Source organism: Drosophila melanogaster, chromosome 3L (genome assembly GCF_000001215.4).
Source record: "Drosophila melanogaster chromosome 3L".
NCBI classification, from domain to species: domain Eukaryota; kingdom Metazoa; phylum Arthropoda; class Insecta; order Diptera; family Drosophilidae; genus Drosophila; species Drosophila melanogaster.
The window spans coordinates 8,816,446-8,840,357 of NT_037436.4; the positions used below are offsets into that span (position 1 = coordinate 8,816,446).

General features: G+C 43.5%; 2 protein-coding genes across 3 annotated transcripts in view; both read left to right on the forward strand.

Annotated features, from left to right (window-relative positions):
- Window positions 1–11,059: 11,059 nt before the first annotated feature.
- dally (division abnormally delayed) overlaps window positions 11,060–23,912 on the forward strand; it is a 63,688-nt gene continuing 50,835 nt past the window's right edge. For both annotated transcript variants that reach the window (NM_001259756.2, NM_079259.4), the window contains exon 1: window positions 11,060–12,058. In NM_001259756.2, coding sequence (NP_001246685.1) covers window positions 11,788–12,058 — 271 coding nt within the window. In that variant the 5' untranslated portion in view covers window positions 11,060–11,787. The remainder of the gene's footprint in view (window positions 12,059–23,912) is intronic.
- Window positions 20,017–22,398, forward strand: CG32026 (uncharacterized protein). Its single transcript, NM_168297.1, has one exon. It carries the CDS (start codon window positions 20,061–20,063, stop codon window positions 22,218–22,220), a length of 2,160 nt encoding a protein of 719 aa, NP_729420.1. The 5' UTR covers window positions 20,017–20,060; the 3' UTR covers window positions 22,221–22,398.

Consider the following 23,912-nt stretch of genomic DNA (forward strand, 5'->3'; position numbering starts at 1 on the left):
ATCAATTCCTATCGTCAATTAAAATAGATTGCTATGGCCCATGCAAATGACTGTAATTCACCCAGTGGATGGAGTTGGGTGCTCCATCTGGGAGATTCGCCTCCTTGGCGGCCTTCTAACCATTCAAAGCTCACTGCCAGTTGGGCATTAATAACGCACGATAGCCCGTTTGAAGAATGCGGAACCCAGATGGCTGACCACCATCCATCGCACCATCCATAAATCAGCCGGGCGGTGTGGGAACAAAATGGTTAATTGGATGGATGCTCAGCCATTGCTAATTGTCGCTGGCAAAACGACAATTGTCGCAGCCAATTGCCGATTGACATGTGCAAATTGTAAGTAAATTATTTTATAAAAGTCAAACATTGTGACGGCTGCTATCGAAACGGGCACTTATCCGATACACATATATGTGTCTTATCTATTGGATTTTTTCTCGACTGAGCCCACACAACGCCAAATCTGTGGCAGCAACGTGTGGGTATATTTATAACCATTTTTGTCACTTCTAAATCGCCGTGCACAGAGAGAAAATCGGTAGTTAGAATAACACATTTAGCAAAGGGGAAGAATGACCCCTCTTACATTTGTAATATATTTAGTTGAAAATATTTCATTACAAATAAATAGGAATGAATAGGCAGAAAAGTATGGTCATTCATAGCATTCATAGGCTGTATAAATCAAATATCATAAACAAATATTATAAAAATATTTAAGTATAAATTTCCGGGTCCGTTATATTTTGTATGGCTATATTTTAAAATTACCTATTTTTCAACTTCTGTATTTAATGTTCAAGATGAATGTAATTTGAAATATATCTGTTTTTTATAACACTACCCTGTGTACTTTCAGCAGTATATACATATATGTTCTATTCGCGTGTGGACCTCAGTTGATAAATCATGTGGCAATAGCCAAGAGTGGGCAGCGCTCACTGGTGTCCACATTGCAATAACTTGCAGCATTGCAGTTGACCGCCGTCCCGCAACCGTCGACCCAGAATCGCATTGCACAACCGCCCTGGGTGGAGGCTGCTGGCCAAGTGGGTGGTGGGCGGTGGGCGGTGGCCGGAGTGAGTGGTGGAGTGGGTCACTTGCCTTGGGAAAATGGAGCCATTAAGTGGCCTGAGAGAGTGGGCTACTTTCGCCGTTCACTGCGATACTTTCATTAGTCAAATAGCCGGACACTCAGACGCTCTCGAGGGCGGGCAATTGGCCTCATCGGAGTTCCGCCCCAAACGCGCCAGTGGGTCAGTTAGTCAGTCAGTTACTCGGTCACCCAGTCGGTAACCTCTCCATCCGGCGGACTTCTATTTAATTTTATGCTGCGTGCGTAGGAAATGCGCTTAAATTGCCGCTAATTGCAATTTGCTGTGAAAATTGCAATGCAATGAGCGCGAATTGAATTAAAACGCCGCCGCACCGCAAATATATATAATTTGTTTCGCCTCCCCTTCAATTTTTGATCGGCAATTGTTTGTCGAGCTCTCAATCAGAAAACGGTCAAATACCTATTGGCCGGACAAAATATTTAATCAATGTAAATGGCATCTGCCATCGCCGGCCCCCTTTTCCATGCAATCGACCGACCGACTGTCGCCTTTTCTGATGTCAGTGGCGCCTCGTTTAATGACTATTATTGCTATGGGATGGTATACGTAATAAATATACTGGTGCAGGTTAATATTTGCACTGACCAGAGCGAGCAAACAGTTCTTGAACAGTAATTAATATAGTCGCTTTTTATGCAATCAAATTTGATTAAATCAATAGATTTTTGGATCAATATTTGGTTGGACTCTTTGTACATTAATGAACTAAATAAAATATTTCTTTATTTGGTTCTCTAAAAACTAAATTTTCGTTGTTGACACACCTCTGTGCAGTTTCTGTACTTCCTTATTTGGAAATGTAAAAATCCAAGCAACGATGCTAAACGATAGATGTATAGGCTTTATTAATTTGCAATATAATATCACCTGTCTGGCACATCATTGTTGGTAGCCATGAATAACATTTGCTTTGCATAACGTGAGGTAATTAAATGCAATTTGTATCGCGACTCATCTGCAAAGTCATAAATTAAGTATCCAAGTATGTGCGATGTTTTCAACTCGGCCTCAATCATTTATCACTCGGATTGCTACGTCGCCCATTGGGATAGTGGCAGTTGATTGTCGACGTTGCTGACTCAATCGGGCAACTGACGTCATGTCCAGCATTTGGGATTCCTCTTTTACAATGACGCAGCTGCATTCGCAGTGCAAGTGGCGCCAGAAAGAAGTCCCAAGGTTGTGTGCCAGCCATTTGGTCACCGATTTCGGGCTACTGCCACCCCACAATCTAGCGCCCGCTTGGACGACCTTGCCCCGCAGCGGCAGCGGCAGTAGCAGCAAAATGGGCGACAGTGCCAAATATCGATTGAAGCTGCGTAATGCATTTTCTACTAGGTACGTAGTTTGTTGTCCTGAAGCGAAAGCAGATCAAGGTCGTCTATTCCGGATGACTCATTCAGAGACGAAATCAAATAGCATGACATATTAATATACTTTCGACGCAATTATTTTTAGAAAGTTGTTATTGTTACTTTTATTTACATACTGTCATAGGGGGTGGTTCTTCAGTTCGTTCAAGATCCTTATGAGGTAGGGTCTTAAAATATTATCGTCATATCGTTTCGTATGTGAAATTGAGTCTCCCACCAAATCTGATTCCTTCACTGACCCTGTTCATCCGCATCTGCATCTGTATCTGTAATTTCGTGGTCATTTAGTTGGTGTTCGATGGACCGCCAGAGGATTGCGGTTGCATCCCCCGCTTGGCATTTGCGTTCTGATTATGTTGTTGCCTTTGATGTAACAACACCGCCATTGTTTCGGTTAATTAAAATTTGTGGTTGCCGCATGCATGCCGTTGGCTGAGTGTGCGAATTTCACTAAATTAGTGCGGACTCTTCAGTTCAGCTCAGTTCGGTTTGGTTTGGCTGGGCTCGCCTTTGGGTTTGGTTCTGGTTTCTGGGCTCTGCGCCTGTTGCCGTTGCCTTAAATATTTAATATGCAGAGCTTCGATGCGGACGGGCATGAAATTGCCGCACTTGAAGCAGCCCGGGCTGTTCTGGTTGGAGTCTGGAGCTGGGCAAGAAGTTATCTGCATTCCAGCAGAACCAGTTTGCCAGCCTCATCCAACGATTCCTGCGATGCAGGCGCGGTGATTCATGCACCATCCACCAGACTCAGCAGCGTCCGATTTGGCCGTCTTTGTTTCGCCTCGCTTTATTTTACTTTGGCTTCTTGGTGTCGCGAATCTGTTGGATTCCCACGCCGCGGTATGAAAAGGCTAGAACAAAGGGGCGTATACGTAATCAGGCTAGGGTCGTTAGCCAGTTGGCTGGCCCCAAAAACTTTTCGCATTTCGCAGCCACGCATGCCAATCTTTTCATGACAAACTTTAATGGCCATCTAGCCATCACAGCTCGAAATACTTCCCCCGGCTGGAGACTCAGTACGCAAAAATCTTGTTAAGCTCTAAGCCCCTTGTGCTGCCACCGATGGCAACTATTAAACTTGTTTCCTGCTTTTTCCAGACGGAGTTGGCTGTAAGGAAAACGAATTTTATAGAATTTATGGCTGTCTCTTCGAAGGGATCCTAAAGTTTTTACAGAAAACTTACAGTTGAAAGTTATTCGTATCTTTTTTCGTCAGCTTCGACGGACTTACTGAAAATTCTCAAGGATTTTCGGTTTTTCTAAGCGAAAGTTAATCTGAAGTTATGCATAGTTTCAGGGTAGTAGGACAATTACTTGCTTCCTTACTTACGCAAGGAAATAGTAATTTCCCCTTTTATTTACGTATTCAATAAAAACATATATAGTTAAACAAAAAAATCTGTTATAAATAATATGAATTATGTAATGATCGCCTTCGGTAAATAATTTATGACTAGCAATAATTTGCAAATATTTCAAACATTTCGATGCTTTTGTCATGGGGTAAACAATGTGAGGCGCAGATTTATTTAATCTGATATAAGGCAATTTTAAAATTTGTATGACATTCCAGCCTTTACCTTAAGCAGCAACACATTGGGGAGGATAAGATTTCGATCGCGTATACAAATATTCCATCAACATAATGTGGTTCAACAAATTTTGAGCGGCCCAACCGCCTGCAAAGTCAAAGGCGATGGGATCCGCGATAAGATCCTTGCGACACACGACAATGGCAAAGACGATCCCGAATCGGCATAAATAAAAACCGCTGAAGATTTGTGTCTCATGGATAATGTTTGAGCTACTACACACACACTCGCGCTGAGTGGAAAGTGAGGACTTTGTGGCTGAAACCCTTTTGGGCCACAGCAACTTTCACGCGTTCCGCCGAAGACAATGTTATCATAGGCCCATATTTGTGCAGGATGCGAAGGCAAGGGAAGGAGCTGAGGAAGCGCTGGTGCCGCATAAGAAGAACGCAAAACTCGTATTTAAAAAAGAACGGGGAAGAAAAAAAAATGTTTAGGTACCGAAATGAAAGAAAACGAGCCACAGAAATTCCAGGCCAAAGAGGCCGCCGCCCAGGCTCTCAGATACATTTACACAGATACAGATACAAATGCTCGCAGTACATTTGCGAGTGTATTGGTTCGGGGGAGCTCTTCATGCGCAGACGCGCAGGCAGAAAAGTTGCACGAATTCGCGAAATTGGCCACCGCAGCAGCAGAAGTAGCATCCACGGGAGCCACGGATCTCGGGATACATATTGAATTTCATGGATTGCCATTGCCGGCTGACCTTTCCCCCGAAAAAAGCCAAGTCCAGGATCTTCGCTTCCTTCCTTCGCTGAGTTATTAAACAAGTAAAGCGAATGCGAGCGCAGTCTGCTCAACTTAATTACGGCCGAACTGGGGAGCAATGTAAATTGCCCGGACGCCTGTCGTTTATTTATAGAAAATAATGAATTGAACAGGTGAGATCGAGCCGATGATAAGCATAGAAATTCCAGCATACCCGCACACACAGTCGGACCAACAAAAAGCCTGGAAAAAAAGTTAAAATGAAAAGAAAAACAAAACAAGCCCGACCAAAGGAAGCTCAACAGCAGTTGCGAGTTGTGGCATTGCGAAATCGTCGAATGGCGAACTGCAAACTGCGAGCCGGGCAAAAAGCAGAAAGCAATCCAATTTACTGATTTATTTCTTATTTTACTTTGACTATGCAGCAGCAGCAGCAGCAACAGAAACCACAACGGAGGCAGTCACGGCAGTAGCTTCTGAGCCTCGAATTGAGCTCAGCGTTCAGCAATACACCGAGAGAAACAATGTAAACTAGATGCTTAAAGCTAGTAATGCTATGTTAAGAATACAATCTTTTTGATCTTGGTTTAAAAAATATATTATTGTGCATATTGACATATGGCAGTCACTATACCATTCTACATAGGGCATATATAGTAGGTATTATATAGAAAGTATCTCAAATTTTCGTTCTGTGCACATCGAGCTTCAGTGTCAGCTTCACCGCTCAGTTGGCTCTCCTCGACCGATGGAGTTAGTGGGCCTGCTTGGCTTCGCTTTGATCTTGATGCTGGGCTGCGACGCCTGACAACGATGACGAGGCACAGCCCCCGACTCCTTGCCGCAGCCCCCGCCCCCAACATCATCGTCATCTACATCTGCCAGCCTCAGTCAATACAAAAAAACACAGAAGTACAACGAGCCAGACAAAAAGAAGTCCAGGAGGGCAACGTAAAAAATGCAAAAATAAGGGGAATCCTTGCTGATTGCGAGAATTCAGAAATACCCTATCCATTTAATAAGTTTGACTAAGCAATAAAAATAAATAAAAAAAATATTTAATGAAGATAAGTTATGAACCAGTAATAATACACATATTTTTGTATATAAGTTGTCAATAAAGAATTTATATTTTTATTGATAACTATTCGCTTTTAAAAATATTTTCTCTGACTGCTCCAAAATTCCCGCACAGTTTAAGAAACGGAGAAGAGAAAGGAGGACTCCAGTGTTATTTGGGCAAGGCAAGAACAATTTGAAGATTCTTGTAGGCAAAAGCTGCTGGCTGCTGCCTGCAGTTGTTGTTGGCTGCACAAATGCAGATGCCACGACATTATTTTTGCCACTTGGCCGATGGAAGCCGCTCCACCATCCACCATCGAATATCCACCATCAACCATCCACCGTGCCACAGTCATACAACAGGACCGGCCGCAAAGCGATGACTTGGTTCGCATCTTTGTCGCTCATGCTTTATTTAAGGTTTCATGTATAAATATTTTTATTTATTGTGCAACACATTCGCACACGTTGCGAGCCTCACTTCAGGATGCCTTACTGTATGGCACGACTGCAACTGCAACAGCAGCAAGGCGACCCGATCTCAAAGGCAATGGCAACTATAATGATGATGATGTGTAAACTCGCGGTGGGACGCTTAATTTCTACCTTGGCCAAGGCCCCGGATTGGAATGGGTATTGGGTTCGGCTTTGGCCAACCGATGCCATGGGTAGGGCAAATATAAATACCACTGTGCCCGCATTTATATGTGCCGCATCTGTACATACTTGTATTTATTTATATATGGCAGAGTTCTCCCTGTTGCACTGTTGCCAAGTGCAGTCCGTCCGCCAGTCATCGTCGTCCCGTCCATTCGATGCGATATCGGCCGCCCAGGGCTAGTTTATGGGCCCGGTCAGAAGGAGTCTCTGGGTCCGTTGAGTGCAGTGGGAACTGCACTCCACTCCACTCCACAGCCGCCGGCCGAGATGCGAAAGTGATAATACAAATATGATGGGGACCATAAAAAGTGAGTGGGCCAACGGTGGGAAAGTGTCTGAGGTTCTTGGCATGTTCTCCATTTCGTGACGCCAGTGGGTGTGGGTGCTTAAAATGTAATGGCTGTAAATGTTCTATTTATAAGTCTGAGTGGGTGGAAATAAAATGTTATAATTCGGATTTGTAATTAATTTTAATGGTGAATTGTGTAGATTTATCTCAATGTCATGGCAATTATACTACTATTTAATATGAACAAACAAATATAAGGGATACGCTTATGGTGATTTGAAAGTCTCATAGTTTGTCGACCAGTTCTATTGCTCAACATTTATAATAAATTTTATAACAAGAAAAGTTATTTTCGTTAAAAACTTCACTTATTACGCCATGCTGACATCAACGATCGACTTATATTACTGACACCCGTGCTTCCATTCAAAGCCATTGTCATTACTATCATCACAACAATCATTATCATCATTCTCGTGGACTGGAGTTATCCGCAACCTAGACCCAATCATCAAGAGCAAGAACAAAGGCAACAAAAAAATCGATTTCATTCATACGCAATTGCGTTGAAATCTGTCAATGACACGTTCTCGATGCTCGCCGGCCACCCCCTGCACCTTCGCCTGCTGCACACCACCCCACCACACCCCAAAAAGGGGGATCCACCGGTCCGCCCAAAGGCAGATCCACTCTGCCCGTTCCATTTGCTCTGGAAATATCCCTGCCACTGACAGACTGTGGCCCAAAGCTGTTTCATCCGAGCTACTAGCACCTGCATAGAGGATTATGCACTGAGAAAAATACTTCTAATTGGAACTCCCATAAGAAAGAGACATTTCCTTTTAAGATTCTACATCTATGGGATTCTACTTCATTGTACTTTACTTTTCTACTTTTCTTTAACAATTAAGATCCTTTTTTCCCAGTGTACGCAAACGATAGGTGGTGGTGTAAGGGGGGTATAGTGGGTGGCGAGGGGGCACACACTCATCACGGCCATTGACAAGTAGCTGTCAGGCAGAAGGGTCAAGGGGGGAAATTCGAGCGAGCTAAACCGACGAACGAGCATCAGGAGCACTTTTTGACACAAGTAACTGGGCTGGCACCCTTGCCCAGGGTCAAGGGGATGGATGTGAGGGATGGGATGGTTGGTGGTGGATGGCGGCAGGGGGTTTTGGCTCACGCATCACAATGTGGCAAATCAGGCACAAAAATCCAATATCCTGCAATGAAATACAATTACACGGTGCACACAATTCGATTTGGCCCGGCCAGAGTTACTTATCATTTTAGATTTTCCAAAATAATTGCCACAAATCGGAATGTGATTGAGGTTGACTGTGTCGAGGGTCATGCGTGACTTTTCTCGCAGTGTAGGGCCCCTGCAATTATTGTTACATGATGAAGTGCTATCGATGTCTGTTTCGTTTGACTGATTCTCAGATTCGATGGAAAAACGAGCAGCCCTCGAGGGGCGGCAGGTGTGTGTGTGCGTGAGTATCTGTGTAAGTGAGAGTATCTGTGCGCGTAGCATGTGCGACTGTGTGCGGGGGCATGGAATTTTCAAGACCCTGTTACTGCAAGTGCCGCCCAGGTCTTTTAAAATATAAGAAGACGAGGCTGGCATTCAAATCTCTGCCCCCAGCTCGATGACTTCACACATTCCACAGCGAACGAGAGGGGTGTGGGATCGAAGAACTTCCTTGAAAACCCCCGTCTAAGCCAAGTGAAGAACTTAAACGTCGAACCAGTTTTTGGTGAATGAAAAGCCAGCAAGCCCAAAGTTGCACACAAACTCCAAACTCAAAGCAGAAGAAACCCGAAGCGAAGTACCAGAAAAGGGGGGCCCCCACTGAAAAGGGGCAGCCTGGCAGCTAAAATATAATAAAAAGAAATTAAAATAAAATTCAAAAATGTGCAAAACGAGACCGAGAACGAGAAATGCTGCATGCCAGTCTTCGGGCATGAGGGAGCGGTACTGGAGAAGAATCTCCGTGGAACCTGTTGGACCAGTCACACACACAGGCAGGCACACCAACAACCGAATGCCACCAACGTGTTTGTGCCAGGATAAAAGGCAAGCCGGGTCGCTCCATGGGTATATATATCCATCTCTTTTCGACCCGCTCCGGAGGATTTCAAGTGTAAAACGCTGTCGCTTGTGGAATGCGCGCACACACACAAACACAAGCGGATACAACTGCATAGATAGCCCAACATTTGGCCATATTTTGCTGCACTAAATCAAGCGTTTAAACGAAATTCGAGTTGGGCCAACAAGCCAACGAGCCGAGCTAAAAGCGTTCATATTTTCCCGATCGCCAAAAAGAAGCACCATAATTTATAGATGCCGTTTGACTAAATTCGTTTAATTCCAGTCCTACCTTTACCCACACACCTATATAATATATATGCCTACGGTTTACCTGTGCGATACAAAAATAAGGAGGAAAAAAAAACGGAAAATAAGGCGAGAGAGCGAGAAGTAAAAGGGTTTTGGTTTTGGTTTCGGTTTCGGTTTCTTTGGGACCTTCGCTCTCATCGATCGTTCCGTAGTGTACATTATAATTTATAACTTTATCTAAACGATGTGGTGGTGTTTAATTTTCGACCTCACCTTTTCCAGCTCGTTTTTGTTTTTTGTTGCCGTTTCGCCATCCCATCACCATCATCATCATCATCATCATCACGGTTGTTTCTGATGTGGATTCGTTTCATTGGAGAACTGTTTCCGCTTCGCATGACTCACTTTTCGCTGTTTGCCCCGGGGTCTTGAGTCTTCTCCTTTTTTTTTTCTTATTTTTTGGGAGGTCTTTCTTTATCGCACACTAATTTGAATAGGATTCCATTTCGTGATGAACATATCACCGGGAACGGAAAACATCCATGGGGGGTGGGAGGGCGTTTGCGCCCAGCTGGACGCCCGCAACTGACCACCATGAAGTTCCCGCTGCCCTGGCTATATAGTATCTTGTTAATGAAGAAATAGATACACAGACGCCCCGAGACGCCTAGGTATTTAAGATCGAGGTCGGTGCCCGCGGGGTGACGAGTGAAAGTCCGGGGAGAAGAGGCTGGTGTGTTCGGGTCGTGCATTGTCTGCCACACCGCTGCAGCCTCAAGACAATCGCTTCGTTTTCGCAAATTGCAAAGGGAAAAAATTAACAAAAGAAAAGAAATGAAGAAAAAAAAACAAACGATACCACCACACGTGCTGTGCGAGGTCATGACACGGCTATCAATTTGAACAGAAACATTTAGCCCTAGGGAAATAGCTGCCAAGCATCTGAGACTCTTCAAAGGCGTGAAATCTGAGCCTGCTCCACGGGTTCATCAAGCCGATCGTAAAACATAGCCTATGAAATAAAATTAGAACTCATTCAGACATCAATTAGAACCGAGCATGCAAATTTCAACCAGCGGCATCGATAAAAGCCCGGATTAAAAGCCACCGGAGCACCCGAGAAGACCACTGTGAGATGGATTGATTTACGTTGAATATGCAAATTGCAGCGAGCCAACGTTGAAAGCTTTTAGAAGAGCATTTCGAGAATTTGAATAAATATTTAGGCCCATCGGACACAGAGAAAAATAATCAGAATCAAGCCAGCTCCTGTGGCAGATGACACGGCCAGGGAAAACTCGAAGTTGGTCCTGAAGAATGCCGGAACCCATAAATAAATGCGAATCACTATTGAAATATATAAAACGAAAACAGGATATGTGTCATATCAAATTTTATGGAACTACGTAGATTCATTGGCTGTCGAAATCGTTTGGCAATCATCGAAGAGAATAGATATCTTACGAAAGCTAAGCTTGCGTTACTAACTTTAATTTCCCCTTTTACTCATACTACATGCTGTTAATAAATACAACATCTTATAAATTGTGGTTGGGCATTCCTTAATTAAAATACTTTATAATATCTAATAAGCATTACAAAGTTTGTGGTTTAGTTCGAAGCTCGTTTTCCAAAACTCTAAAGACTCAAATTAATTAATTCATTTCAGATTGCGCCCTTGTATTACTCATGTATTCTCGGCGTTAACCTGTGAATTAAATTGAGTTCGCATAAACACCTCTATTCATTGCACCACTGTGCCAACATCTGTGCTCGCCGTTCTCTTTTGTTCGAAAGAGAGCGTTCGGATGGTTCTCTTAGCGCCGATTGTCGAGTGCCGAGTGTGGTTCGTGTTCGCATCGTTAAAGTTGTAGCACTCAGGGCGGATGTTTGATTTCGATGGCAAAGTCAATCTGTTCGGGTTTCTCGTCGTGGAAGGTTCGTTGCGCGCGCGGAAAAACTGAAAATATCGGTGCGAAATTCGAGCGGAAAAACGCTAGAAAAGAAGGCGAGTGCATTTCCTCGACCTGAGAACGCCGGTGGCCAAGGAGCTTTGCAATTAAATCTATTTTCGCCGACCTAAGTACACAAAACGTAGGAGAAAATTAAAAAGAAGAAAAAAAAAACAAATCTAATCGCTGGCAAATCAATTGCTAAGGAATTGAGTACTATTCGTTGTTATGTCATGGAAAGTCTCTGAATAAGTTAAGAAAATACTTGTGAGAAATTTAGCGACCTTTCAAAACTAGAAAGTAGAAAAGCAAAAAGTGCTAGACACGCGCTCTCTCTTCGACCACCACCCACCACCACCCACTATCGCCATCCCACGTTTACTACCACGTTTATTGCTCACGCGTGTTTTTGGGGCCTTTTGTTTTGTGCGCTCGTGTTTGTGGCCGTGTGTGCCAGTGTGTGTGTGTGCGTGTTAGCCGGCAAGTGCATTTGTGTGAGTGTGTGTGTTTGTTGCCGCGAACAGCTGTTCACCCAGACAGCATGCAGAAGTAAATACGAAGAAGTGCTGCAAAATAGAGTAAATAAAATAACCGGCTAAAATAAAAATAAGAGAAGCATTCAAAGGCAAATCAAATTTAGCCCCATCATCCACTGTGTCTGCACACAGAAATCACCCATCAAAAATGGCGGCCAGGAGCGTGCGGCTAGCGCAGCTTTTGCTATTTACCCTGCTCTGCGGCTTCGTCGGCCTGTCAGCCGCCAAGCACCTGGACCTGGATGGTATCCACCACCACCAGCACCACCTGCACAGCGCCACCACGCACCACAGACGTCGCCTACAGCGGGACTCGCGGGCGAAGGACGCCGTTGGGGGATCGACCCACCAGTGTGATGCCGTCAAGAGCTACTTCGAATCGATCGACATCAAGTCGAGTGGGACTTACAGCGAAAAAGGTAAAGTTCACGCCATCCATCCGTAGAGTTATAATATCGAGTATGCACTTGGACATGCGGGCTGGGGAAGAAGCGGGGAACGATGGAGGAAGTTAAAGCTACCAATATGGTTAAGGCCCCTTAGGAGCAAACGTACTAACTTTAAACTATGCAGAGGAAAACGTATGTTATTTCCCCAGGTCACTAGAGTGGTTCGAATACTTAAAGTCTAAGTTATCTACTCCATTAAATAAGAAAGAGGTACATAAATTGGGATTATTGATAATGGTTTTTCAATTTAATTACTTTTGCATCCTCTCCGTTTAAAAACATTTCTTTTGCGGGAAATTCATTGCCTTGATTTCAGAGTTTGTCTTAACCCTCGCCTCGCCATCAGTCTTCCATACTTCAACCAAGTAAATCGCGCGTCAGCCAAAGTTTTTGCCATCCCGCAGCTGCAGTTTCTCTTATTTCTAGTCCGTTCTAGACCCCATCCGCTTCTCAATCCCCGCCAGAAACTAGAAGCATATGCAAATTCATTGAACTGAGTGAAACCCTCGAGCGGGCAGCCACTCGAGGCGAACTATGACCACTCGAACAGCCGGGCGCCGTTTGCAATTAGAAGATTGCGCATTGAGCAACGCCTCGGAAAAGTTTTCGACGTGCCGTGGATAAAGTTTTTGGCCGCGCCAGGTTCATTACATATCGGATCTGGCACCTCGCAGATGCAGAGATACATAGATACACAGGCGGCGGCATCATTTGTTATTCTGATTTCTCGACACTGCCATATCAAGTGGCACGCATCTGAGGCCAAACTGTGTGAAGGCTATGGAAGGTATATTTATATTTACCACAGCCGATATCCACAAGATACTCGACATATTTTTGTTTATGCATATTTCATACCCGAAGTCAAAAATAAGACCGAATAACCAAATAATGCAATACAATCCGATAATATCAGTCGAAAACGAGCGAATGTACCCAATATATATCTGTTTCGTGTAATTGAGTGAAAAATAATTATTATTGATTAGCCGACCTTGACTTGGTATTTACGCGTTTACGCACAATTACATGATACACAGCCGCAAACTCGACTGGAATACAAATGTATCTGGCGATGATGTTGCAACTTTTCCCTCCAATGCTTACCTGTCTGCAGAGGTTCTCGGTTCTCTTTGCTCATTCTGTTCAGTCGTTCCCACACGCAGGTAGTTAACGCCAAGAAGAACTATCTATGAGATACATTGCTGAGCAGACCGCATTGCCATGGCATCAAAGTGTGAAGAACCGAATAGCCAACCGAGAGTTGGCGTTACAAGTGCATGTTTGTGTGTCCCAGAGACTTATCCACCTGAATGCCAGAATGCCCAATTGAACTGGTAGCTGGAAGTTATTAGCGCTGGCTTTGAGGAATTTCAATTTGGCTAATGCCAGGCGGCGTATCTCCGATCAGCACCTATGTATGTATCTCTGTATCTCTGGTCGTTGCTCCTGCTTAAGTATGCCGAACCTTGTTTTCGACATTTATTTACTGTTTACATAGTTCCACTTGCGCCTGCCTCCGCCTCCGTAGAATTTATGCCCCGCCAATGTATCTATGTATATCTGTTAATGTATCTGTATCCGTACAGTACGTATCCGTATCTCCATCTATATCTCTTTCTGTTTGCTCTGGAGTGTGTTACTTTTACGTTTATGTGCTGTTTGTGATGCTAATCTCTCGTCGGTGCCATGCATACGATATGTTTCTCCCGATTTGCTTTTGCCGTGCAGTTCCCGGTAGAGGCGCTCGGCATAAAACTAAATTTTAATTTAATTGCGCACACCACTCGACTGCTAATTGAGTTGGCTTTGCTTTTGGGCCAAAAAAAAAAAACAGTATTACTCCGTGCCTATTAAAATGAACATTAACATTGGCGCGTTACAAAGACGCACAGGAAGTCGTAGCTGCAGTATCTAATCGTATCGCACAGTATCTGTATCTGTTTACCTGCAAGTATCTGTAGTATCTGTATCTATGCTTAAGGCATAGCAGTTCCAATGCCCCCGACCGTGTTACTAAATATTTAAGCAACTCGCAACAGAAATTAGAGCAAGCCATGAGATATGAGCCCATGTATCCGCGTATCTCCTCCGCCGGCAAGTGTTTGTGTGCCGCCTGGCTAGATAAGTGAAAAGTGCAAATAGAGAAGGCAAAGGCAAACGTGACTCGTTTGGAGCGGGGAAAACTGCTTAGCAGACAACTTTTCAAACGGATTCCATTTCCCTGACATGTACGTAGGTATGCATACCTGCAGTTTGGGTGCGTGGGCCTACGCTTATGCTTTTGCCATCAAAGGAGCTCATCCTCGAGTAAAAATTTTAATTAACTAGAGAACTGCGCATATGCCCCAATCCCATACCCAAATCATTAGTGGTTAGAGGAAGAGCAGCACAGCTCACTATCGCTCGGCACTGCCAATTAAAAGTTGAAGTTCCATTCCATGTGAGATGGCAAATGGCATAGAACTCCACTTAAGGCTTAACTGCCAACATAAATGTGCCAAATTTCGACTAAGCGAAATTCGTCAAAAAGTAGCAAAACCCATCAAGCTGAACCAAAAACGATCCATAACACTTATGTCGCGACGATCGTAAAGATCGTCAGCCAAATTCCGATTGCCCGAAACTCGTTTTGTATTTTGTTTTATTCATGAGATACACGTTTTATCCGGAATATCTGGTGGATAATTAAATATTTATTTCTGTTCCAGTTGCAGTCTGAGCTACCCTTTTACTCGATGCCCACCTCCATTCAAGCTTAGAACACAACACTCTCATCCCAAACTTATCTCATCAATTAAGTTCTGAGTTCTTTTCAGTTAAGTTTAATTGCCGACTCTTTCTCCCAATCGATTAAACTCTAAGCCAGAAAAAATTCTTAATTGATTTGGTGCTGGACACAAAACTAATTACGACTGCGTTTTAAGTATTTTACGAAGGTTTCATCCAGTTGCTTAATGGCTAGAAATGAGTTTTCCACTCCGCTTTCCACCGAATCAAGTGGAAATAGTCAATGGGTTCGGGCTTAAAAGTTGGCTTAATCGTCATTCAATGCGGCACGTCTTTGGTTTAATGCCATGGAAAAGCTAAGACGTGGGAAAAGCACTTGGCAATGTCTGTAGAATACGTCTGCCGTCAATAAATCACGGCTAAGGATTTAATGAACTCTACGTTTAGTTTCCTTAAAACTCAATTTAAGTATTTTCAAATTTTCAAAAAATTCAAGCACCTTAAACTTACATCTTCAACTTATTACATTCTATTCTATAGTTTCTTTGTGGCTCATATTTAGTGTACTACCTTAGCCAATGCAATCTTTATTAAGGACAACATTCAACATTTATAAGGCACCATAAAACCATTAAATAATGGTATAAAGCTTAACTATAGATAAGATACAATAAGCCCGCTTCCAACACCTTGATACCCAAAAGTTTATCATCAATCTTAGGAATGCGTTTTACGCTCATATAAATTGAAGGAACCTCTTTTGTACCGAATATTTTAAGGCAAAGGTCTCTACGATATTACGAAATGCCCAAAACTATTTTAGATTTTTTTATATTTGCGCTAATTAGTTTCAATTAAAATTAACGACGCCTATGCCCATCGATTTCACACGCATATAAAAAAGGCGAAAAAGCAAAAAACAGACAGCGAAACATAAAAATCTTGCCTTTGTATGTGGCCACTTTCTTAATGTTTGCTTTAAATTTGTGTTTTTTTACACATCTGACCTCAATACAAAAGGCAATTCGAGAGTGGCTCGATTCGGTTTCCAGTGCTCAGTTCAGTGTTCAGTTCAGTGCTCAGTTCAGTGTTCGAGTTCTGTTTAATTTCAGATGGTTGTTTCGAAGGCGGAATGATGTCATTGATTGGCTTTCTGGGTTTGCGTGCGCAAAGTATCTTGTAGTTGTCAGAGATCCATGGATCCAGATGTTGTCGACTTCAAATTGGTTAAGCACATATGTATCATCCGTCTAACTCTCATTCATTCTCAGGTGTGTCCATTGAGGGGAACAAAACGATTTCCAGGAACACACCGTTCTGCATAACAAAACATGAGCGGTAGTGACAATTTTGTCCGCGGGTCTGTAAATACATATCTCATTTTCATTCATGCCTCGAGACACTGAACTTCAGACATGACGGGTTCAGTTCGGTTCAGTTCAGTCCGGGTTGGCCTGACTTGACTTTCTGAACCTGTTTGGGTTGCGTCCAGCCATCAAGAGGTCGTCTTGCTGTCCGCACATTTTAATTAGAATCAAGCCAAATTGGAAGTAATTAAGTATGTACAAAGCTTGTCCAAAGGAAGTTGTCAACTTGTTGGACTCTTCCGCTCGGACTTGTCGTGATACCAAACTCATTCCTATTGTCCCCTTGCTGATATTGCTGGAATGCATTTCCCGATAAGACAACCTGTATGTTGGCGGCGATAAGATAAACTTCGAATGGCAACCAATTAAACATTTAGCACTGGCCACTTTGTGTGTATCTGCTGGATGCGCCCCCTTAGGGCCATAAAATGTGTGAAATTCGTCTAGGCAGCAGCACGGACAGGTAGTAGATACATTTGTATCTCACGCTCTTCGTTACCTGCCGGCATCTATTTTTAAACATACACCAGTGAATTCGTCAAACAAACAAACAAACGCCAAGAGGTTGCAGACAGCAATTGTATGGGCAAATGTATCTGTATCTAGATATATCTGCATTTGTTTCTGTGGCGATACAATTTTCCACTCCCTTTGACCGATTTGCTCTGGTCAAGATGGTCGGGGCAACTCGTTGCTTATGCAACGATGATGCAGCCGGCAGCACGAGCAGTGAAGTCAAAGCCAAATTCGCCGACGACTTACTCTTACACACTGGGAACACTTAGCTCCGTCCCGAATATCCCAAATGCTCGGATGCGATACTATATGCCCTCGATACCTTATGCTGGATCTCCATCATCGTTTAGAGTTCTTGGCTCATTGTTTGTCCATGTCTTTTGTGCTGCGTAATCGTTGTTTCCAATGAACAGACACACACACAAACACTGTGAGGTACAAACGTCGCCGGATTCTTTCGTTTTTGTGTTTTTTTTTTTTTTTGATTCATGGATGCCAGTGGCGCGTTGTTGTTTTTGATTCTTTACTTTTGGATTGTTATGTTCACGGAAAAGGTAAAGGTTAATGCCTAGTGAAGTGTGCACAGCATCGGCATAGAATGAGGGGAACTCGAGTCGAATTCGAACGCAGATACAGATACAGATACAAATGCAGATATCTGGATACATAACTAACTAGTTGGCATTTCCGCTCCGAGTGGCGTTACCCCGGGGTTTATAATGCGTGTAATCGGATTCGGTTTGTCGGTGGAAAGCATCTCATTCGGTTGCTATAATTTGGTAAACACTTTTGGCACCATTCATTATTTATTTTCTTTTGGAGATACTAACTCTTTTTACACCTTTTTGATTGGGAGATTTCAATACCGTGGATATTCTTAAATAATATGTATCTCTAAGTCGCCTTCTAGTCCCTAACTCCTATTTACATTGCGCCATGTCTGCGACCGCACATAAATCAATTATTTGCACCTAAAGCCCATAAATCATTTTATGACGAGCTACAGCAAAAGACAAACATTGGACTGGTCAAAAAGGCCAGACATATAGACAGATAGAGGGGGTGGAACACGAAAAGCCCTCCACTGAGCCAAAAAGGTTAGCAAATTGCCAGAGTCGATTTTGTTTTCGCAATCTTGTTTTTTATTTTTATTTTTATTTTTTTTTTTTGCTTGGTCCTAAGTGCCCTGAAAGCCTGGCTAATATGGCGTTGGCGGTCTTGTCTTGTTATCGGGAATCAACAAAGGCCACAATAAAAATATAAAACACACACATCATATGTGTGAATGATTTCTCAAAATGACCTAAGGCACTTTGATTTTTTTGGCAGAGCTTTTCGCTAAGCCGGGCTTGTTTTGTTTCCCTTGAGTATTTCGACTTCATTCAATCGCCATCCGACGCGCTCTCTTTATTTTGTTCCCCTATTTGCTCGGCCTTTTTGTCCTGCCTCTTTTTGTTATTGTACATTTATATGGTTTATTGACTTTGGCCGGAGGTTTTTCGTTCTTAGCCAGTTTTTTTTATGCAAACTGAGCTGAAGTGTAAACAAGAATGGAAGTAAGTGCAAACAATAAAAAAAGTGTTAAATATGTTTAGGGGGCGTCAGGGGAGGTGAGATTAAAACAAATCAATAGAAATATTTCAAAGTTCAGAGTATAGCTTAAAGCTGCTTTAAAAATTTAGAATCAATATAGACTTTTTTAATGATATTTATCTCTTTTCTGTTTTATCTAAGTATTTAACGGCTTATAAACGAAAGAAGATAAAGTTCTGCAGGTGAAAACTTCCCTTCCATGAAATCAGACATTTGGCATTTTAGCACGAGGCTCCAAAGTTTAGCACTCCAATTCACACACCTCGATGATTGACTAATTCGCAATATCTATTTGTTCTTCTCCATTTGCAGGTGCGTATGTCGAACTAAAAGTCAAAACAAACAGGGAAATGCTATCTGTACAAATGTTTGCCTTCGCCGGGCAAACACTTATGTAGCAGATACAGATACAATGTAGCATACACAGATATAGATATACTCGTTGGGTACCTGTGCGGTAAGTTGGTCATATCCAGATAAGGTGCCCGAATGCGCAGTCAACTAGACAGCTTGACGATGCGACCCCATGGCGAATTAAAATACCGGAGGTGTTCGAGTGTGGATGAGTTAAATCCAGCCAGGGATCATCAATCATTTAATAATAAATGCGCGACTCAACGCCAACGCGCTGCAAACTGACAAAATTGACTAACTAAAAGCCAAAAATAATCATAAAAACAAAAGGCGATCCAAAAGCGGTATGAAAAATCCCCCTACGCTTGAGCGGTACAGAAATCCACCAAATATGAATATAAATGCGAGCTTAGCTCCAACAGAACAGTAGGAAAATTTAATAATATTAATAAAAAAAACCAACTTTGGAGAGGGAGGGCTGCTTTGTCTGCAACTCGATGCCACCATTCACTTTTCGTTATTAATATATACGTATTCTTTTGGTTAAAATTATGCTAATCCGTTGAAATATGATTATGCCGAATGACAACAGCGTGACGGGGGCGGAGGGCGTGGCTGGTCTGGCCTGGCCTGGCGGATCAGTCGCATATATGTCGGCAGGTGTGCCCATTAAAACGAGGGTTTTGTGCATAATTTGATTGCCTTTCGCAGCTAATTTCGTTTACTGCGAAACCCGAGTGCCGAGCACTCTCGTCTAATTAAATACATGGCGGAAATTTTCATATTAAATCATTTGCGAGTTCCCCTCGCCCAGCGTGGAAGTGAAACTTTTTCAATTAAAGGAAAGTCGACCTTCAAAGCAAACAAATTTCGAAAATGGAATTGCTAGCGAAAAAGTAATTTAATTAGCTTAGCCCAAATAGGAATAAACAAAACGAAACCGATTCACAGAAAAGTCCTTTTCGCCTCAGCGTCTCCAAGTTGAAAACGAAAGGGTTAAGCGGACCAACATTCGTCGCGTGCTTTTTCTAGCCAAGAAAGTTTCACTTCGGTTTTGAAGGCAGTGCCAGTCGCCAAACTTGGAGGCGCCAAAAGCAAATGGCTGAGAAATAAAACAAAAACGTGGGTCTAAAAGCTATGCAAATTGGAACTGGAACTCGCGGCAATTCGGCCAAGTGTTGACTTTCGTCATCGTCAAATGAATTTCTAAAATTTCTAGGGACCATAGGAAAAATAAAGGAGTTTACAGGATCTGTTTCATAAAAATCCAAAATTCGAAAATTGCCTTTCCGGTTTATAGGCTTGAACAATATATCATAGTTCGTAACGTCACCCGACTACCAATTGATCGTATCTTCCTCTCAACAACTCAACACTTCCGGGCTGTAATTTTATCAAAATTTCAGTTGACCATGTCCGGCAATTGGTTCAAATGGACTGCTCTTCACGGGCGGCCAAGAACTGTCGGCTTAAACACTAATGGAAGAATTCTACGGCTTTTGGACGATGCCGTAGTTCGATTTCGGCAGCCATTCTACGAATCTTGGCGGCGTCGTAGGCGCCTTGAAGACATTGAAAAGAGAGAAATCCCAGTGCGACAGCAAGTTCCAAGGATACGGCACAATCGTTGTCCAGGGGCGAAGGAAAATCCTTGCCGCAAAATGCCCAGTGTTCTTCCTGGGAAGGGTGAAGTGCTTGTTCCCTCTCGCATTCAACCGCCACGGAATTCAATGGGTTTCTCAGTTATAAGATTATTTGGAAGCTCCACTAATGATGGGGGTTCCGGTGAACCACCGGAAAATCGCGAAGGAAAGCTCATTAAGTTTACAGTGGGTTCTCGCATAGCCAAACCCAAAACGGGCAAGATTGAAATATCAAAAAAAGGACCATTAGGTTTTGAGACAACTAAACTACCAGTTCAAGAATCATTACCGCAGTCTGATTACTTATCAGGACTATCGAAAAAAAGTCCAGACAAGGATACAACTCCAGACACCAGCACCACACAAGCTTCAGATCGATCGGGAAAAGAAGGGAATGAGGAAAAAATTAAAGATGATATACCTAGATCATTCTCAGAATACATCATACATTGGGATTCCGAATCCAAAAATCCTTCAGGAATTCAGTCCCAGCAACCCGAAAGATGCGAAAGTGCTGGAAATCCTCCATCTGGAGGGAAACCACCCACCAAACCTCCAACAGGACCCAGTACTCCGTCAGGTCCCAGCAATCCTTCAAGACCACCATCAAGAAAGGATAATAATCCATTTAGCGGAATGGGATCCGAACCGCCTAAGAAGCCACCTTTGGGAAGTAAGCCTCCTAGCAAATTACCACCAAGAAGTACGTCTCCCAAAAAACCACCAACAGGCAGTACACCGCCCCAAAAACCAACAAAATCTAGTAAGCCGCCAAATAAACCACCAGCGGGACCAGGGAAAAAGTCAGCCAGTAAACCACCCACAGCAAGTAAGCCTCCTGTTAAATCTCCAGCAGGAGGACAAGGTCAGAAAGGTGGAGCTGGAGGTAAGTCTGGAAAGGCTTCAGGTGAACCGAGGGTCATAACCCTAATGCCAGGCGATGGCATCGGGCCAGAGATATCGATGGCAGTGATAAAGATCCTTGAGGCCGCAAAAACTCCTTTAATCTTTGAGCCTGTTGACGTGACCCCCGTGTTGAATAGCCAAGGTATGACATCGGTGCCCGAGCAGGTGATCGAGAGTATGAACCGAACGAAAGTTGGTCTCAAAGGTCCACTGATGACACCCGTGGGCACTGGCTTCCGCTCCCTCAATCTTACCCTGCGCCAGCTATTTAACCTATATGCCAACATTCGACCGTGCAGATCCCTGCCAGGTGTGGAAACCGTTTACGGCGATGTGGACATAGTGACCATACGCGAGAACACCGAGGGTGAGTACTCGGGCATCGAGCACACCCTGGTTAACGGTGTGGTGCAGAGCATCAAGCTGATCACTCGGAATGCCTCGCTCCGGGTGGCCGAGTACACCTTCCAGTACGCCCTGGCTATGAAGCGGAAAAAGGTTACGGCCGTGGCTGAATCGCAGGTTATGAGGATGTCGGACGGGCTATTTCTGCGGTGTGTCCGCGAAATGGCAGCAAAGTATAAGAGCAAAATGGATCAGGCAGGCATTAAATATGAAGAGTCCACCATGACTACCGTCTGTCTGAATATTGTCCAGGATCCCAAGCGATACGATATGCTGGTGCTGCCCAATCTGTACGGGGATATCATTTCGGACACCTGCGCCGGATTGATTGGTGGATTGGGTCTGACGCCGTCGGGAAATGTAGGCACCAATGGCGCCATTTTCGAGTCCGTTCACGGAACTGCGCCTGATATTGCTGGCAAGGATTTGGCCAACCCGACCGCCTTACTGCTTTCCTCCGTGATGATGCTGCACTACATCGGATTGCATGAGCATGCGGACAAGATAGAGAAGGCAGTGCTGAAGACTATTAGGGATGATAATATTCGCACCATGGATCTGGGCGGCAAGGCCAAATGCTCCGAGTACACCGATGCCCTGATCAAAAACCTTAAGTGATTCACTTTTAGAAACAGCAATGCTTTTTTATCTTTCAACTCAATGTAAAACTTTATTAAAGTTCAATCGGTCCTTGTATGATCTTCATGTTAGATTCTAATGGACACAGATTAAGCATAAGGTAGCCCAATTCAAGCATAGATAAATGGTTCCCTTTTTAAATAAAAAATTACAATATATATTTGTGCCTTCCGACTGTAAGCCGACCTCCACTTTGGTTCATTTAGCGTCTTATGATTTTTTGAAAATTCAATAAAACAGACTCCCTTTCGTGCCCAAATGACTTTGTCAAAGCATCTCCACCCGGCATGAGTTATCTGATGGCTCTGATCACACTAATTTTGCAACAGGCTATGAAGTAACCAAACATCAGAGGAAACCGCCTGCTCTTGGACGAGGAGTCAAAAGCCAAAGCAGACTGAATCAGCCGAGACCACAATGCCACTCCACCACCGATCCCACTAACCCTCCGACTGTCCTGGAAACGGCTGAAACTCCCCCATCCCGACAAATTCCCAGCCAGCCAGTCTAACCAGTGCCAAAGTCAAAGTCGGACTGCCAGAAAGCCAGAGAGCCAGTCCCACAGCCAGAGTTAGTCACTCTCTGGGCCCGATGCAAGTCATCAACCGCAGCACATGGTCGGTAACTGGTAAGTGGGAGCGGGGAACTGGGAACTGGGAACTCTGGTTCCAGCCCATTCCACTGTCCCCTGGCCAAGTTACGTTGCATTTTTACATGCATGTTCTGTTCAGACCGGGTCCCAGCACAAACTAAAACTCAAACTCAAACTCCGACGTGGAAGTCGACTCCTCGGTGTGCTGCGTTTAAAAGAACCGACCCTGCTCCTAAACAAACCGAAACTACTAGCCAACAGCAGCAGGCAAACAAGTAGAAAGTCTAGGCTGGAGGAATCGACTAGGACATACCCAGTTTTTTATGTATTTATATGTATACGTAGCAGATTTAAAGCCGCTTAAATTAGACTCCATGTGATTTCCATTTAAGGTTGCGATTAAGATTTATGATGGTATAAAAATTCATGGGTAACTTACTAGATTTGTAGGGTAAACATGTACACTTGAAGAATCGTTGACGACTTTAAGAAGCTTTTAAATAGTTACTTGTATCTTTCTAACCTTTAAATTATCAAAAGTTATAGGGCCAGAAATCCTAATCATATTTAACAAAAGTCGTTTTAGAAGTAATATACCTTCTGTATGAGCCAAAAACACTGGGTAAAAACGGAAAGAACAACACGTAAGGGCACTCCTTGGTTCGAGGTTCAGTGGAGCGTGCAAGAAAAAAGAGCAGGAAGAAAATGCCACAGAATCAGCCAAAGAGCCATATAAAAATTAAAAAGAAACCAAAGGAAAAAATTTAATTTTGTGTGCAAGAGCGGGACAATGCGATGGTGTGTGCGCGGTTGTGTGTGTGAGTGCATTTCAAAGAATTTTGATAAACAACAAAGCGGTCGGAGGGAAAGAGACAGGGAGTTGGAGGACCCCAACAGAACCAAAAGATAAACTCCGTTTTGTGTATGTGAAACAAAAGTTGAGAATTTTTCAACGCACAGTAACCGGTTTTCGGTTTCATTTTCCCCCTGCGCTTCAACACCCCCTCCCCAACCGACCAAAAAAAAAAAAAAAAACCCAAAACTTCTGAAGCTGACACCATGAGCTTGGTCAGGAAGCG

Bases quoted from the DNA above. Each gene is read 5' to 3' on its own strand.
- CG32026 (NM_168297.1), top strand. From the start codon at position 20,061: ATGTCCGGCAATTGGTTCAAATGGACTGCTCTTCACGGGCGGCCAAGA.